Source organism: Canis aureus, chromosome 2, assembly GCF_053574225.1.
Source record: "Canis aureus isolate CA01 chromosome 2, VMU_Caureus_v.1.0, whole genome shotgun sequence".
Taxonomy (NCBI): Eukaryota; Metazoa; Chordata; class Mammalia; order Carnivora; family Canidae; genus Canis; species Canis aureus.
Genome location: NC_135612.1, coordinates 14,403,444 through 14,419,542, shown reverse-complemented (window position 1 = coordinate 14,419,542; position 16,099 = coordinate 14,403,444). Strand labels below are relative to the sequence as shown.

The window sequence follows — 16,099 nt, the reverse complement described above, 5'->3', positions numbered from 1 at the left end:
CCCTTTCTAGGAACTCTACTGGAAAAAAGTTTCCTTGTTTTTTTCAAGTTTCTAGAGCCTGCCTTTATTCCATGAATGGAACCACCTTCCTTCATCTTCAAAGTCAGCAATGTTGAACCTCTAACCCTCCACTGTCACTCTCAGAAAGGCTCTCCACTTTTAAGGACTTCTGTGATTAAATTAGGTCCATTCAAATAATCCAGGATAATCTCTTCATGTCAAGGTCTATATTGCATAGCCCCTTTGCCACATATTCACAAGTTCTGATGATAAGGGCATGATACCTTTGGGACCATTACTCTGTCTCCCATATAAGCAAAAATAGTAAGATAAACAATTTTTTTATTGCTCAGCCCATCTTCTCTCCAGAAAAACTAATATAATTTAAATGTTTTTGTAATAGGTACTACATACAGGGGAAGTAGTGTACAGCCTGAATGAACTTTTATACTGATTCAAACTCAGAAGAGACAATGACATGTAGAGTATTTCAACACTCCAGTGATATAATATGAAACCCAACCTATTCTCTCACTATTCTTCTATTTTCCAAGGGATATTCCAATTTTAATTATCCCTCTCCTGCTATCATATCCTTTCACTAAAACAAATTGGTATTTTCAGTTATAATTTGAAAATATAAAAAAAAAAAAAGGATTTCAAATGTTTTATAATAGCTGCTTGTTAAAGAGATCCTATTCTTTTTTTTTTTTTTTTTAAAGATTTTTTATTTATTTATTCATGATAGTCACACAGAGAGAGACAGAGAGGCAGAGACACAGGCAGAGGGAGAAGCAGGCTCCATGCACCAGGAGCCCGACGTGGGATTCGATCCCGGGTCTCCAGGATCGCGCCTGGGCCACAGGCAGGCGCCAAACCGCTGCGCCACCCAGAGATCCCCAAAGAGATCCTATTCTTAAGTTTCCTCAAAACATTTTAAGGTCTAAAGATAATTTAGCATTTATTTTAAAAAATTATAGTGTACAAGATATATTTTAAGTACATTAGAATTTAAACCACTGCAATTCAAAAAGTTCCTTTTAATCAGCCCCAAAGAGGAAAAATCCATTATTATAGAGCAAAGGGACAGCCAGACACCTTGAGTGGATTTTTCAGTGCCATAGACCTTAAGTGATTCTATTTTCTAAACCAAAAATCAAGTATACCCTCTAAATAAGGGAATTTTCTGACGTTTTACCTTCTCTGTATAAAAAGTCTTAAAAATAGATATATGGCAAGATTATTGTATTTGTATCTGATACACAAATATATCTTTTAATGTAAAAAACAAAAACAAAAAAAAACTCTCTTGCAAATTGACACTTTATAACCAGCAGCTGAGTACTACAAATGGGAGTCTGAGAAGCTTTCTATCCATTAGCAACTAACGTGGAAGAAAGGAAGACCTGTAGAGAGACAAGGGTCAACTATGCCAAAACAAAGTTTCACATTTTTTAAAGTGTGCAAAAAATGAAATAGATCTGCAAGCCCCTCTGACTCATACATGAAATATGCTTCATTTTTGTGTTCCTGTAAAATATCCCCAAAACAAGTGTCAAGATTTTCTATGAGGCAACCAATTATGTATCTTTTCATATTTATATATTACATATTAGTAAATATTTACCTAACTAATGTTTTCAGTTTATTTTTTTAATGCTAGTTTAGGTAACCATATCTTTTAATTCCCTTAATGCAGAACCTGAGTATTTCTGTCCAATCTTGTTCGGTATAGATTCCCAAATGAAAGAAAGTCAACTCCTTTTGTAAACTTAATAAATAGCACAGCATTTTAAACTAAAGTGTTTTTTTTTTTAATTATCCTGACCGTAAATTAATGCAAGGGACATTCGAGAAATATGACAAGTGATCCCAAATAAATAGACTGTGTTCTAAACGTTTACTCATTAAGCCGAAATATATTTTTTCACAGAAAATGATAATCAGATACTTAGCTGGATTATAAACATCTAATTCATCAATAATAGCCAAACGGTGGATAAAAATGAGCAAAAATGCACTATAATTCTCAAAACAAAACACCTAATATGAATGCCAAATATTGATACTTCTGGGAATAATTTTTATGTAATTTCTCTAAACTTACATATAAAAAGAAGGGAAACTTTAGCTACTTTAAAATTCCTAGAATCTGATAATACTGATGCCTTTTCAGTTTTTCTTTGCTTTAAGCATGCTGTTTAGCACTATTCTCCTTCACTTACTAGGATTAAATGACAATGCTTAAAACACTTAGCATAGGTCTGGCATGAAGTAAGCGCTGTAAAATCATATATTTATGATTTCAGCCTCAAAGTAACTGGGCAGTAATTTTAAGAGAAAGTAACAAAAAAGAAGACGTGTGTACATCCATCCAAAAAAGAATTACCTGAGATGGTATTAACTATTGTGTTTTTGAACCTTCCTTTCTAGAAAAACTGGGTCTGAGGTCCCCAGAAGCCAGAAATAGGCATCGTAGTCAAAAGGTCAATCCTTGGCTCTGAAGCAAAGGCTAACCAAGTCCACACTGTAGGAGAAAGTAATCTTATAAAGCAAGGAACACCCTAGAAAGCAGATGGGAAACAAGAAGTGATTCATAAGCACTTAAGCAGATAGATCCAACTCATTCTGGGGTAAAGTCTAAAGTGCTTCTTGGAAGGAGGAGGGCATGGGCACCAGAGAGGCACAGGCAACCTTTTGCAGCTCATCTCTGGCTAAGTACGTGGGCCAGGCTGTTGAAAGCACTGAATCAGTTTGACAATTGTGAGGACAAGGAAGAAATGACCATAGAATTCTATGACCATAGACCACAGACCATAGAAATGACCATAGAAGAAATGACCATAGATCAAGTGCTTGATCTTGTTAAAGAACAAGTAAAAGGAAGAATCATCATTGGATCAATCCAGTGGTTCACCAGCCTGAATGAACATTAGAATCTCTTAGGCATCCCTTATAATGCAGAGTCCTAAGCCCTTATCCTTAAAGATTCTGATTGCATAGGTCTGAATGATGATAATATTCAGCCAAATTTCGGAATTCACTAAATTATAGTTGTTCAACAGATTAACCTTTGGAGTAAAATTTAATTACAGAATATAATCAACTTATATAATCTCGCAAAATAATATCATAGAGGTCATTTAGAAAAATTACATACATAAATTGTACAACCACACATTTTCATACAATATATGTAAATATCTGAAAATATTTTTTAAAACCATAAATCCAAGGTAAGCAACATATAGTTTTTTCAGATATATAAAAGGGTTTTTGAAAAACTAAAATAGGTAAATGTGCTTTCAAGTTTTAAAATTTGAACTTAGAAATTATATCTGATATTAATACTACAAAGAAAATAAGACTGTTTTTTATTTCAGAAAGTTCAAGTCTTTTTATCATAATTGAAGAAACTGCATGATCGATTAAATACTGTCTGCATTATTTTCCAAAATTTTCCATTCATTTTTTTAATGCAGCCATACACCTGAGTGTTTTGAATTCTCTAAACATATCCATTAGCAGTCTAAGATTCATGAACATTAACATTATATTTCTTCAACAGAATCTGAGATGAACCACTAGTAAAATAGGCTATGAGATTATTTAGATGTTATGAGTTGGTCTGCTAAACTCTAGAATTCAAAGAAGGAATTAAATCCTTCAATTTATTTTTTAACATAAAATTCTGCACTGTGCTAATCTGCTTTTGCATATTATTTGGAAAATGGCTATTAAGGCTTTATTGTAAAGGGGTACAAAAAATATATTATGCACAATGCAAGACGGAGAAAAGAATGGTTTTACAAATTACTGATGAATACCTAAGGGAATCATGTTTCCTTTCATTATGGACTTCTCAAAATCAAACATATTTTTCAAATTAAAGTTACATTAAGAGTTTCTGGAAAACTAAATCCCTAGCTTAAGAACTTAAATGTCTTTAGATTTAAAATAGGAACAGATGATTATAACTATGGTTTTTTAAAATGTTGCCTTGGGGAAAAGTCTTGATTCATTGATTTTTCTCTAATAACTTATTCTCTGCTTGCTTACTATAAAATAATGTACTGTTACTGTGAGGACAATTTCTGATTCAATTCCAATGCTCTTGTATCTCCATGAGTTTTGGCATTGTTTACCAGCACCTATGGGAAATCACATAGAGGAATATTAGTATTTTGTTTATTCATGATAACTATTTAAATTCATAGAAGCCAAGTATGCCAGAGACAGCAAGCAATATCAAACAACACAAGAAAAAGTGGCTATGTGCAATCTTTTCAGTCATTTTTTCTGAAATAAATTGTTCAGCCAAAGCCAACATCAAAAATAAGTATAATTTATTCAAATGCTCAATTAGTATAGATGTAACATTTTGACTGTTACCTTCATCAGCACTGTATAAAATTCAGTGGTCACTTTGTTTACAGTACTGTCAAGTCTAAAACCTTACCCAAAAGATCACTTTATATACCGAACTGTGCAAGTGATACTCCTCTCCTTTAAAACTAAAGCTTAGTTAGAATTGAAGTTCTAGATTCTGGGCTCTATCCAGAAGCTTTGCAAGGTTTTCACCAATATCACAAACTAAAAGATTGACTGATTGATAAGATTTTATTTATTTATTCATGAGAGACAGAGAAAGAGAGGCAGAGACACAGAGGGAGAAGCAGGCTTCCTGCAGGGAGCCCGATGTGGGACTCGATCCCCGGACCCTGGACCAAAGGCAGACACTCAACTGCTGAGCCACCCAGGCATCCCACAAACTAAAAGATTTAATTTTGGGTGTTCATTCGACTACTAAAACTTTTTGGTTGTTAATTTTCAAACATGTGAAGGGCCTGAGATTTTGCCCTACTTGTAAGCTAACAAGTTAGCCTGGACAGTTTCATGGATACTGCCAAAAGACACAGTTCTCCTGGATCAGAGACAAAGGTCTTTACCACTCATGGTACAACAAACTGCATGAGCATCAAGACATTTATATTTATTCCCCTTGGTCCCTAAGACTCACATGGGTGACATGGATAGAAGTATATGGATTCCCACAACCATACTGGTTTGCATTACAAGGGAAGAACCCTGCGCCTAGGAGATTTTAATCTTTTATAATAGGCCTACCCTTTGCTCTGGAGGGAGACACTTAGGTATGTCTCCCAAGGCTCACTATAAAAACATTCTTGAAAAGACAGTCTGGAACAAAGAGCAGTCAGGCCATCTGCTCACAAGATGTTTAGAAATGCAAGAAAAGCATGGAGGACTGTCTCCAATATTCATATAAATTCTAACGTTTTGGTTTGCAATATGTTAATTATAGTGCCTTTCTCCAAGCATTGTTTCTGTTAATATTTCTTTAATATTGTAAGTTTCATTGAAAGGTAAACAGTATTTCAAATGCTTTAGATATTTAAAAAGCTCCTCATTAATATTCATTGTATTTTGTAAATTATAAACTCAAGTTATGAGAATCTTAAACCAGTATGTGTTTTACATACTAAATCTTTTTAAGAGGGATTTTATTTTATTTTTTTAAAAGATTTTATTTATTTATTCATGAGAGACACAGACAGAGAGAGAGAGACAGAGAGACAGAGAGACAGAGAGACAGACAGGCAGAGACAGATAGGCAGAGGGAGAAGCAGGCTCCATGCAGGAAGCCCGACGTGGGACTCAATCCCAGGTCTCCAGGATCAGGCCCTGGGCTGAAGGCAGAACCAAACAACTGAGCCACCCGGGCTGCCCCTAAGAGGGATTTTTATATATATATATATATATATGTTTATTTGTTTAGATACCAGAGCTACCCTGTGAGGAGCAGAAACTGTCACATACATCTTATGGAAAAGACAAAAAGTAAAATAATACTTCCAAAGATAGTATCAAGATCCCATTAAATCCTGCTACTTCCAAATCTATCCTATATATTTGCCTCCAGTGCAAAGGTCATATAAAATACCATAACCAGCACCTAGCACCCCTCTCTACACTTTCTTATTCTACAAGGCACATTCGGAGAATGTATTCCCTACAGGTTAAATAGTGTTTCTCAATGAGGGGGAATTAGTGGTATCATTTGGCACATTTTTGGTTGTCACAGTCAGGTGCAGAGAGGAGGACAGTGCTACTGGTAGCTAGTGTTTAGGGTGGCTAGGAATGCGCTAGATATCCTACAATGCACAGGACAGGAACCTTCACCCCTCTTCCAACAAAGCTCCAAAATGAAATATTGTGAATAAAATTAATGCCTTACATCAATAAGCTCGTAGTCATTTTTGGCATGTAAGTGTCTCAGTAGATACCAACGTGCAGTTGATACTATAGACTTGGGATACCCAGGCTGATATACCACTCTTTCCAAAAGTCGCCGAGTCTCTCTGAAAAAGATACTTATGTTTAATCCAAAGCATCTAAATTAACCTAAGATATTTCATATACTAGTCTCACACACATTATCTTTCTCTTTCTTTTGCACACATGGTGCTGATTCCTTCATAAAATTTTTTTTATAGAATAAAGGTAATAAAAAAAGAATAAAGGTAATAATAATGGCTAATATTTACTAAGGGTTTATCATGTGTTGGGTACTATACTAAGTGTTTTATACATATGGTCACATTTAATATTTGCAATCTTATAAGGTTGGGTTGCTGTTACTATTCTCATTTTGTAAGTAAGTAAATTAAGGTATATTCCAAAAAGAAGTGGGGGAAAAATCCTATTTTATGAGCACTTCTGAGTACTCTACCTCTAATCTTTTTGGAAAACAGACTGAAAACAAATCCATAAATATCAAAGATGGTCTACAGCAGAGTGAAAAGTGTGTATCAGGCTTTTTAATTTTAGTGCATGCTTTAAAGGATATGTACAATATGTGAACCTATGTAATAACAGGCTGATTTACAACTGTGTTCTAATTTTTTCTTTCCTTATTTACTAACATCTATGACTCCAGAGACTTTCATACTTACAGAAACAAAACAAATTACGGTTATTTCAAGAAGTGCTAAACAGGAGGATCGTGTGAGTAGTTTGAAGCAGAAGCTAAAGAACTTGTCTTGAAGATGCTTCTACATACAAATCACATAGTAAGCACAACGGTTTTTCCTTTGAGTGTCAATTTGGACTGATTTTTGGGGGTGATAAAAATTATGTTAAGTGCTAACAGATTACAAGGATGTGGAGGTTAAGGCCCTCTAAGTCACCTACGCTGAAATTCAGCAGAAAGAGTTTCATTAAAAAGTATAAATTATAGCCAAAAACATTTATTGGTGAAATCAGCCACACAAAAAAAAACTGATCAAAAGTAAATCAATAATAAATAGTGCTGGAATTGCTGATTAGTCATAGGTCTTAATTCCTCCTTCACTTAATTTTGGGATGTTGAGGTGATCTTTGCCACATATTTATATGTATTAAGCTTTATGTCTACAATACCAATCCTGTTCTAGTAACGTATGCTCCTAAATAACTATTTAATTACAGTTGCCCTGTACTACGTGTAATATCCATTAAAGCTAGATATAATGCTCAGAATTTAAAAATATTCTTGCTTGTTTTTTCATCCATATGATCGTTAAGTAATTTTTTCAAATTTATTTCTAACTCGGTCCCCACCCTCCAAAAAAAAAAAAAATCACTAAAATTTTTATATTTTAATCTACGAAGCTTTGGGTTTTTCTAGATATAAAAACCACATTACTTATAAACATATTTCTGTCTTTTCAATATTCATTACTTTTTTTCATAGCTTAGTACCTTTCAAACTTCAGTCAATCTAGCCTTGAACTTCAGTCTTTTGGATTTTGTTTCTAGAATCCACATTACACTGTTGGTGCATCCTAACACGGTAAACTTCTAAAACCTTCTTCACTTGAAATGCTGTCATGCCCGATCTCTCATATTCTATATCTGTGTACCAAATTATTTTTTGTAAAACAAATATAAGACTTTATTTTCTTTTTTATTTGGTTACTAGAAAAGCCTTTCCAAAGTAGGAACAGATATATGAATAACACCAAGTTTATTAAACTAACTCTAAATCTTCGTTTCCCAGAGGAACTGAAAATAAAGAAAAAGAAACATTTCCAAGAAAAAGAAAGGGGGGGGACAAGAATTCTTCATACCTTGCCCCCATTTTGCGGTTGAATTGTAACAAAGCTTGTAAAAAGACAGCCAATGGACAAAAGCAAAGTTTTAAGGCCTCAGTTGTAGCTTCTTGAACCAAAGATGACCAGTGATCATTGAAATTCTTAGCCTGGAAAAATATAAGACACATATTAAGTCGAGGCTTTTGACATGTTTATCTTAAAAGAATGCAATTCAACTCTCATTTATTAAGTGACTACTTGGAAGGTGATGCAAATGTAAATGCTACAGGAGCCATGATTCTACAAAATGATTATCTGACTCCTGCCCTTAAAAAGCTACAGAACAGGGCAGACTGGAAAAAAAAAAAGGGAGGTTTCACCCAAATTACCACAAATTTGACAACTATTATTATTATTTATACATTCTCTGAAAAACCATTTATTGTGGAGCTCCTATGTACAAGACAGTGTGGTAAAGCAAGGATGCAAAGATGAACAAAACATGGCCCCTGGCCTAAGGACCTCTTAAATGTACTTTATAGTAATAGCACCAAAGCTGAAAGAATTTCCTAATCAACTTAAGTATCTTTGTCAAAAAGCTTAGTTAAATCAAATAAATAACATTGGGAACAGAACACTATGGCAAAAGCATGAATTAATTCAGGTCTATTTAGGGCAATTTCTTCTAATCATGTAAAACACAGAATGATAGTTTAACTTTTAATTGCAGAAGCAACATGCATATGATAAAAAAAAAACCCTCAAACACTATATCAAAGGATATAAAATGAGAACTTCTTCTCTATCATCCCTTGAAGACCCCCAGTGCTATTCTCCAAAGTAATTGTCATTAAATTTCTTTTTTGTCCATGAACCACAAGCACATGCACACAAACACGAAACATTTAGACATATATTCTTAAGAGTATATATCACACATACATATACTCAAATAGAATATCATACACTGGCAGTTTGCTCCCAAAAGCGCACATTAAACATTTATCCTAAAGAGTTTTCCAGACTAGTACTGAAGACTTCTAGATTAATATACCTAACTTGGTATCGAAAAACAGATATCAAATCAAAAATTACTAGAAGTCCTTCCTACAAAATGTAAAATTAAACTGAGAAAATGACTAAAATGTTAAATTTCTGGTACCTTTGTCACAGATGAGTACCTGGGTTAATTCTAACTTTATCAACAGGAAACAAAAATGTATATGCTGTCATAATTCAACTTTTAAATTGTGATCTTTGTTCCCCCCCACCCAAACTATGACAAATAATCTGCTGGAATCTATGGGTTTACATTACTCTTATTTCCATCAAAAACCCAAATATAAAATCTATGAGGAGGCCACACGAAAAGGTGATGAAACAACAGAAACTCAACAGAAAGCACTATCATCTTAAAGAAAAATAAAAGAATCAGTTTTTCATGATCATAATTATAACATGATCTTACCATGCATACTTTTAAAGCAAGCAGAGCTAGTTTCAACAGACTCGACAGCTTCCCGCTCCAACTGCCCTGTTGGGATGCTACTTGTAGACTCTTTCTATAACACATCTCTGCAGCACCCATCATTCCTTGGGACTGATATACGTGTGCAAGCCACTGAGAAACAAAGAGAAAAGAATCAAAAATATTTTAATTTAGTACATAGTATGTACTAAACAAATTCAATGCACTTTGATGAAGTTAAAATTTTAATTTAATTATTGGTAAATTTGTACCCCAAAAAACTCAAAATTCATAGGTCAAGAAAGGAGTAGTTATCTTGCCAATTCTACCAGCAATAGCTTACTAGCCACACCCCTTGAAAGTCTTAAAGAGTCTTCTAAGATGGCAAGTTAGGAACAAAATAAAAATGGAATGTAAAAACAAATATACCATGTAAATACTAATCAAAAAGAAGTTTGTGTAGCTGTATTTACCTCCAACAAAGTAGACTTTAAGACAAGAAATACTAAGAGATAAAGGGAGCTGTTTCATAATTATAAGAATCAATTAACTGGAAGATATAATACTCCTATGTTTGTATTCACTTAATATAGACACAGAATTTATGAAGCAAAAGTTGAGAGAAATGAAAACAAAAAAAACCCCAAATGCAGAATCAAAGTTGGAGGTTTAACACCTATTTCAGCAATGGTAAAAGAAACAGACAAAAAGTTCAGTAAGGATATATAAGATTTAAACATAATCAACTTGACTTAAATGATAGATTTAGAAAACAATACTCTGGGCTGTTTAAGATTCTCTCCCTTCCACCCACTCCCCACATTCACTCTTACTTGCATACTCTCTCATAAAACAAAAACAAAAACACCACCAATAAAACAAAACCAAACAAAAAAAAACAGAAAAAATCCATATGGATCAAAGAAGAAATCCCAATGGAAATCATAAATATTTTCAAATGAATGACAGTGAAAACAATACATAAAATCTTAGAGGATGCACATATTGGACAAAGAGGGAAAATCTATAAGTTTCTATTTCAAGAAGCTAAGGGGGAAAAAAATCTAAATCTAAAGAAAGTAAAAATAACATACAGAAGAAATCAATGACATGTAAAGAAAGTATAATGAAGAAAATCAAAACAAAAAGCAGGTTCTTTGGGCAGCCCGGGTGGCTCAGCGGTTTAGTGTCGCCTTCAGCCCAAGGCGTGATCCTGGAGACCCGGGATACAGTTCTGCGTCAGGCTTCCTGCTTGGAGCCTGCTTCTCCCTCTGCCTGTGTCTCTGCCTCTCTGTGTGTGTCTCTCGTGAATAAATAAATAAAATCTTAAAAAAAAAAAAAAGCTGGTTCTTTGAAAAGTTAATAAAACTGCTTATTATCAAGAAAAAATTTAGAAAACACAAACTACCAATATAAGAATGAAAAAGGGAAAAGCATACAGATTTTCCAAACATTACAAAGAAGGTATCACGAACAACTTTATGCTGATAAATCTGAAATTAAGATGTGCTGAATAAACTCCCTGTAGTTCAACAAATGTTAAAGAAACAGGAAATCTTAATAGTCCTATGTCCTAAGAAATTTTACCAGTAATAAAGAAAAGAACACCTTTTTTTTTGTTTTGTTTTTTGTTTTTTTTAAGAACACCTTTTCCATATAGAACATTCTTGGCCTAAATGGCTTCAATGGTGAATTCTTCTAAACGTTAAAGAAATAAATGTCACTCTCACACAAACTCTATCAGAAAATAAATAAAAGGAGAATTAACAACATAGATACCAAAACCTAACACAGACCTGATGAGAATGAAAAATTACAAGCCATTCTCTCTCATGAATAAAGGTGTTAAAAATTCTTTAAAAAGTCATTAACAAAGTGACTTCAGCAATATATATAAAAAGGATAATATACATCATGACCAAGTAGGATTTCTTCTAAGAATGCAAGGTTAGTGTAGCATTTGAAAATCAATGCTGTCCACCACATTAACAGAATAATTAAAAAAGAGCCATTCTAATAGATGTCCCCCCAAAAGATCTGTTGAAACTGAACATCCATTCATGATAGAAAACAAATTTCTTTTACCAATATAGAATAGAAGAATACTTCCTTTATCTAATATATATCTCTATCTATATATATATATATATATCTTCAAAAAACCTACAGCAAACATATTTAATTATGAAATAGTAAATGCTTTCTACATCAGCTTGAGAATAAAATAAGAACATTCACTTATCTACCACTACTTCTATTTAACATTGTATTCAAGGTTCTAAACAGTGCAATATGGCAAGAAAAAAAGTCAATATAGAAATACTGGAAGGAAAACGTAAAACTTTATTATTCAGAAATGACAGAATTGTGTATACAAAAAACCTAAAATCATTTCGAAAAAAATAAGTGAATTCAGCAAGGTTGCTGGGGGGTCAACATATAAATATCATCTACATCTCTAAGTGTATGGAGCTAACATATAAGAAAAAAATATCATTTGTAATAAAACAAAAAATATCAACTATCTACAAATAAACACAAAAATATAAAAGACCTCTACAATGCAAATTGTAAAACATTGCTGAGAGAAATTTAAAACTTAAATAATTTGAAGAAAATACCACATTTATAGAGAAACTTAGTAATATTACTTTATCAATTCTCCCTAAATAAAATTACAGATTCAAGCAATTCCAATCAAGATCCTAGCAGGGCTTTTGTTTGTGGGGGAAGGAGGCAGGGTAATTGACAATTTATGTAACTGCAAAAAATCTAAAATGACTTTAGATACTTGAAGAACAAAAAAAGCCACAAGTCTTAATACTACCTCCACACATCAAAACTAATTATAAAGCTATAGGCAAAAATAAACGGATAATGGAAAAGAAGAGGGGAGCCCTATAAGACCCACAGATACAGTCATCCGATTTATAACGAAAGCATCACTACAGTTCAATGGGGACAGAATGATCTTTTCAAGGAATGATGCTGGGACAAATGTGATACACATAAGAAAGGAAGGAACCTTGATCTGCAACATTAACAAAAATTAATCCTGGATGGATCATATACCTAACCTGTGAAAGGTAAAACAAACATTTCTAAAGGAAAACAGAAAAGTATCTTCAAGAGCTTAAAGTAAGCAGAGCGCTCTTAAATAGAACATTTCTTTCTTCTTTTTTTTTTAAATAGAACATTTCAATAAAGCATTTATCATTAAAAAATGGTAAGTTAGACTTCATTAAAACTAAGAACTATACATCAAAAAATATTAAGAGTGCAAAGCCAAAGTACATGATAAAATATGTGCAATACAAATACTCAAAATATGCTTCAATCCAGAAAATATAATGAGTAACAAAAATCAATTTAAAAAACAGCCCATGAAAAATAAAAGACACTTTATAGAGAGGATATCCCAAGGTTCAATAAGAATATGAAATGTGGCTCAACATCATTAGTTAGGAAAATTCAAGTTAAAACTACCACAGAATACTATCACCTACCTATCTACTGAAAAGGAAAATATTAACCACATCTAGCAATATTAGCAATTGGAATGCTCAGAATTTGCTGGTGGGAACATCAAATGGATAACCATTTTAGAAGACTGTTTGACATTTGGCTTATTTCCAGGTTTTAGCTATCATGGGTAATGCTGCTATGTCCGTCCTTACATATGTTTTCCGGTGGGTGATAAGGGATATGTATGTTTACTGTAGTAGATCATGTCAAACAATCTTCTAAGATGAAATTTTAAAACTATGACTGCATGAAACAACTAAATGAATCCCACACACATGACACTGAATCAAAGTAACCAGATGCAAAAGAATGTCTGTTTAAGTGATGTAAGTCAGAAGTCAGAATAGTGGTTTTCCCTTTTATTTGAAATAGGGGGAAATCAAAAGAGGCATTAGGAGGCAACTAGTTTACTGAAAAAGCTCCAAATCTTGGGATAGGTGGCAGCTAAAAAGGTATATACATAAATTAAAAATGTAAGGAGTGGTACTTTTAAGATTTTTATACTTTATCCTTTGTGAATTATATCTTAACAGAAACGAAAACAGATGCTATCTCTTAAGACTATAATTTATAATTAAAATTTATAATTTATCTTTTATAATTCCTTTATAATTTATCTTTTAATTTTTCCCTTTTAGTTTGACAAGGTATTTTTCTTCTTGATGAAGAATATGAAATCATGAGTCTACATTTGACCTTAAATTATCTTAACTCTCATATGGCAAACTTTAAGACAGGGGAAAAAAGCACCATCTTTCTTCAATGATCAGAGTAAAAAGCAGGCTTAGCTTGCATAATCCAACTACTTTATGGCATTAGATAATCTTTTTAAGCAGAAACATCAAAAAGTTGTTATAATGAAAGATCAAAATGAAGAACAAATTATAGTAAAATAAGCTTCTATAAAATCAGCATCAAAAAGCCCCTTTAATACTCTCTCTGGAGCATAGAGGAAACTACAATAAACTGAATACAGTAATTACATGTTTTTTTTGTGTTTCAACATCAATAAGAATAAAGTACATATGATCATTATGTGTTTGACATTATAGATAACCAGAGTCAGCTAAAAGGACATTCTGCTGATTCAAGCATTCATAACTATTTCAAAAAGCACTAAATACCCATTAAAATCCTGGATATGGGTTACCTATATGGTAGCTAAAGAAAAACCACATAAATCCTCTCTAAAAGTAGAGTTAACACCATTATGACAAAATGTTTGAAACACTCCTTTAGTTCTCTTACATCAACCCCATGTAAAAGACAGTATTTTCAACACTATTTTAAATTGAGGGAATTCACAATCAACAATTTAAAAAGCTCTGAAGCAGTATAGTAGCAGATTCTAAATTAGTATTAAACTTCCTTAGTTTCCCTAATCACAATACAACATACTTTACATTTTGAAAATGAAAGCTATATGGTAAGTTTAAAGGTAAGACATAAAATGGAGCATACCCCCTTGCCTTCCTCTAGTATCACTAAGTATTCTAAATCAGGACTCACGTAGGGAAACAGAGAAATTACCTGCCAAGCTGGAACAGAAGTTGAGTTGGACATGACTGTTTTCTGCAGCTCTTCAAGTACAGCATCTGGGAGAGGTTTTTGCGACTCCAGGAGTGGTTTACACTGAACTTGTCTCAAAAGCAAGATAACAGCTGGCTGATCAGGGTTACTTTTTAAATTCTAAAAATTAAACCCCAAATAGAAATATTTCAAATAGATTCTTGAATATTAAGTGGCAATTAAGGTATTCTTCATGTTACAAGAAAAATGTGAATTTAACCTTTTCTTATTAAAAAATAAAGAACTGCAAAAGTAAAATAAATAAAACAATGATCATCTTGAGAATATCAAACTCCACACTTAAAATTGATAATACTATTATTATAGTTTATAAGACATTTATTTTAGACTTAGTTTGTCTCTTTGATTTGTATTATTCTCAGGTGATATCCTGAAAAACTTAAGTTCTGAATGTAAATAGGTGAATTAAACAAATAAAATCAACTGTGAAGACTAACACTATTCCTTATTGGAAGAAACTATGTAAGAAGAGCTATAATTTTTTTTCCTTTTTCAACCTCTTCACAAAGATATTCATTGGGATGTCCTTCTCTAGACACAGACTTCCTAAACACTGTAAGAGAAAACACCCATTTGCCCATTTCCCTAAACCATTATTTATACACAAACCCCACACACATACAGAAATTTTACATATATGCGTATGTATGTCCTTCCATACACACACACACACATACACATTTAGGAAGTATATATACACACACATATACACATATTTGGAAGAAGTTTAAGAAAGTTCTCTAAACAAGTCTTCCACTGTTGTTTTAAACATTTCTTTCTTTATTGCTTGTCCCTTGATAACATACTTCTCTATTGTTTATTAAATCGTAGTCTTAAATGTATGTGATTACTTTCTTCTAAGAGGTTGGAACAAAGAAATGACAAGAAAAGAATCATAAAAGTATCCCTTATTCTGTTAGAGACAGCATACCAACTGTCAGTTGCTTACTAAACACTCAGAGTAATACTAATCTGTCCTGAATTTAGATGGAATTTCTTAAATAATAGAGAAAATTACTCTGCTCTTCAGAGACTTCAAACACTAAAGGGATCTTCAAAGATCCATTCTTCCTTCTCTATGAAATTCATCTGCTCTTCAGAGAATTCAAACACTAAAGGGATCTTCAAAGATCCATTCTTCCTTCTCTATGAAATTCATCTTTAAAAAAAAAAAAATTCTAGAAAGAAAATTCAATCTCCCTGGTAAGCTTTTACGAGAAAAGATGCTTTCAGAAAAAGTTATGTTTAAAACTCTCATTATCCATTAAATTATTTCTGATTACGTTTATGAAACTGATTCATTCAATATATATTTATTGAGCCCCTACTACGTGTTAGGCAAGGCGCTAAGGATTGACATACAGAACCTATAATCCAGGTACGTAAAAGGTGTCTACTGAGTAGCTCTAGTCACCCCATTTAC

General features: G+C 32.8%; 1 protein-coding gene across 6 annotated transcripts in view; it reads right to left on the bottom strand.

Moving 5' to 3' along the window:
• Window positions 1–1,639: 1,639 nt before the first annotated feature.
• The window catches only part of SKIC3 (SKI3 subunit of superkiller complex), a 78,658-nt gene continuing 64,198 nt past the window's right edge, over window positions 1,640–16,099 (bottom strand). For all 6 annotated transcript variants that reach the window (XM_077864197.1, XM_077864176.1, XM_077864216.1 and 3 more), the window contains 5 exons: window positions 14,617–14,775; window positions 9,562–9,714; window positions 8,130–8,260; window positions 6,257–6,380; window positions 1,640–4,151 (listed from right to left, as the gene is read on the bottom strand). In XM_077864197.1, coding sequence (XP_077720323.1) covers window positions 4,077–4,151; window positions 6,257–6,380; window positions 8,130–8,260; window positions 9,562–9,714; window positions 14,617–14,775 — 642 coding nt within the window. In that variant the 3' untranslated portion in view covers window positions 1,640–4,076. The remainder of the gene's footprint in view (window positions 4,152–6,256; window positions 6,381–8,129; window positions 8,261–9,561; window positions 9,715–14,616; window positions 14,776–16,099) is intronic.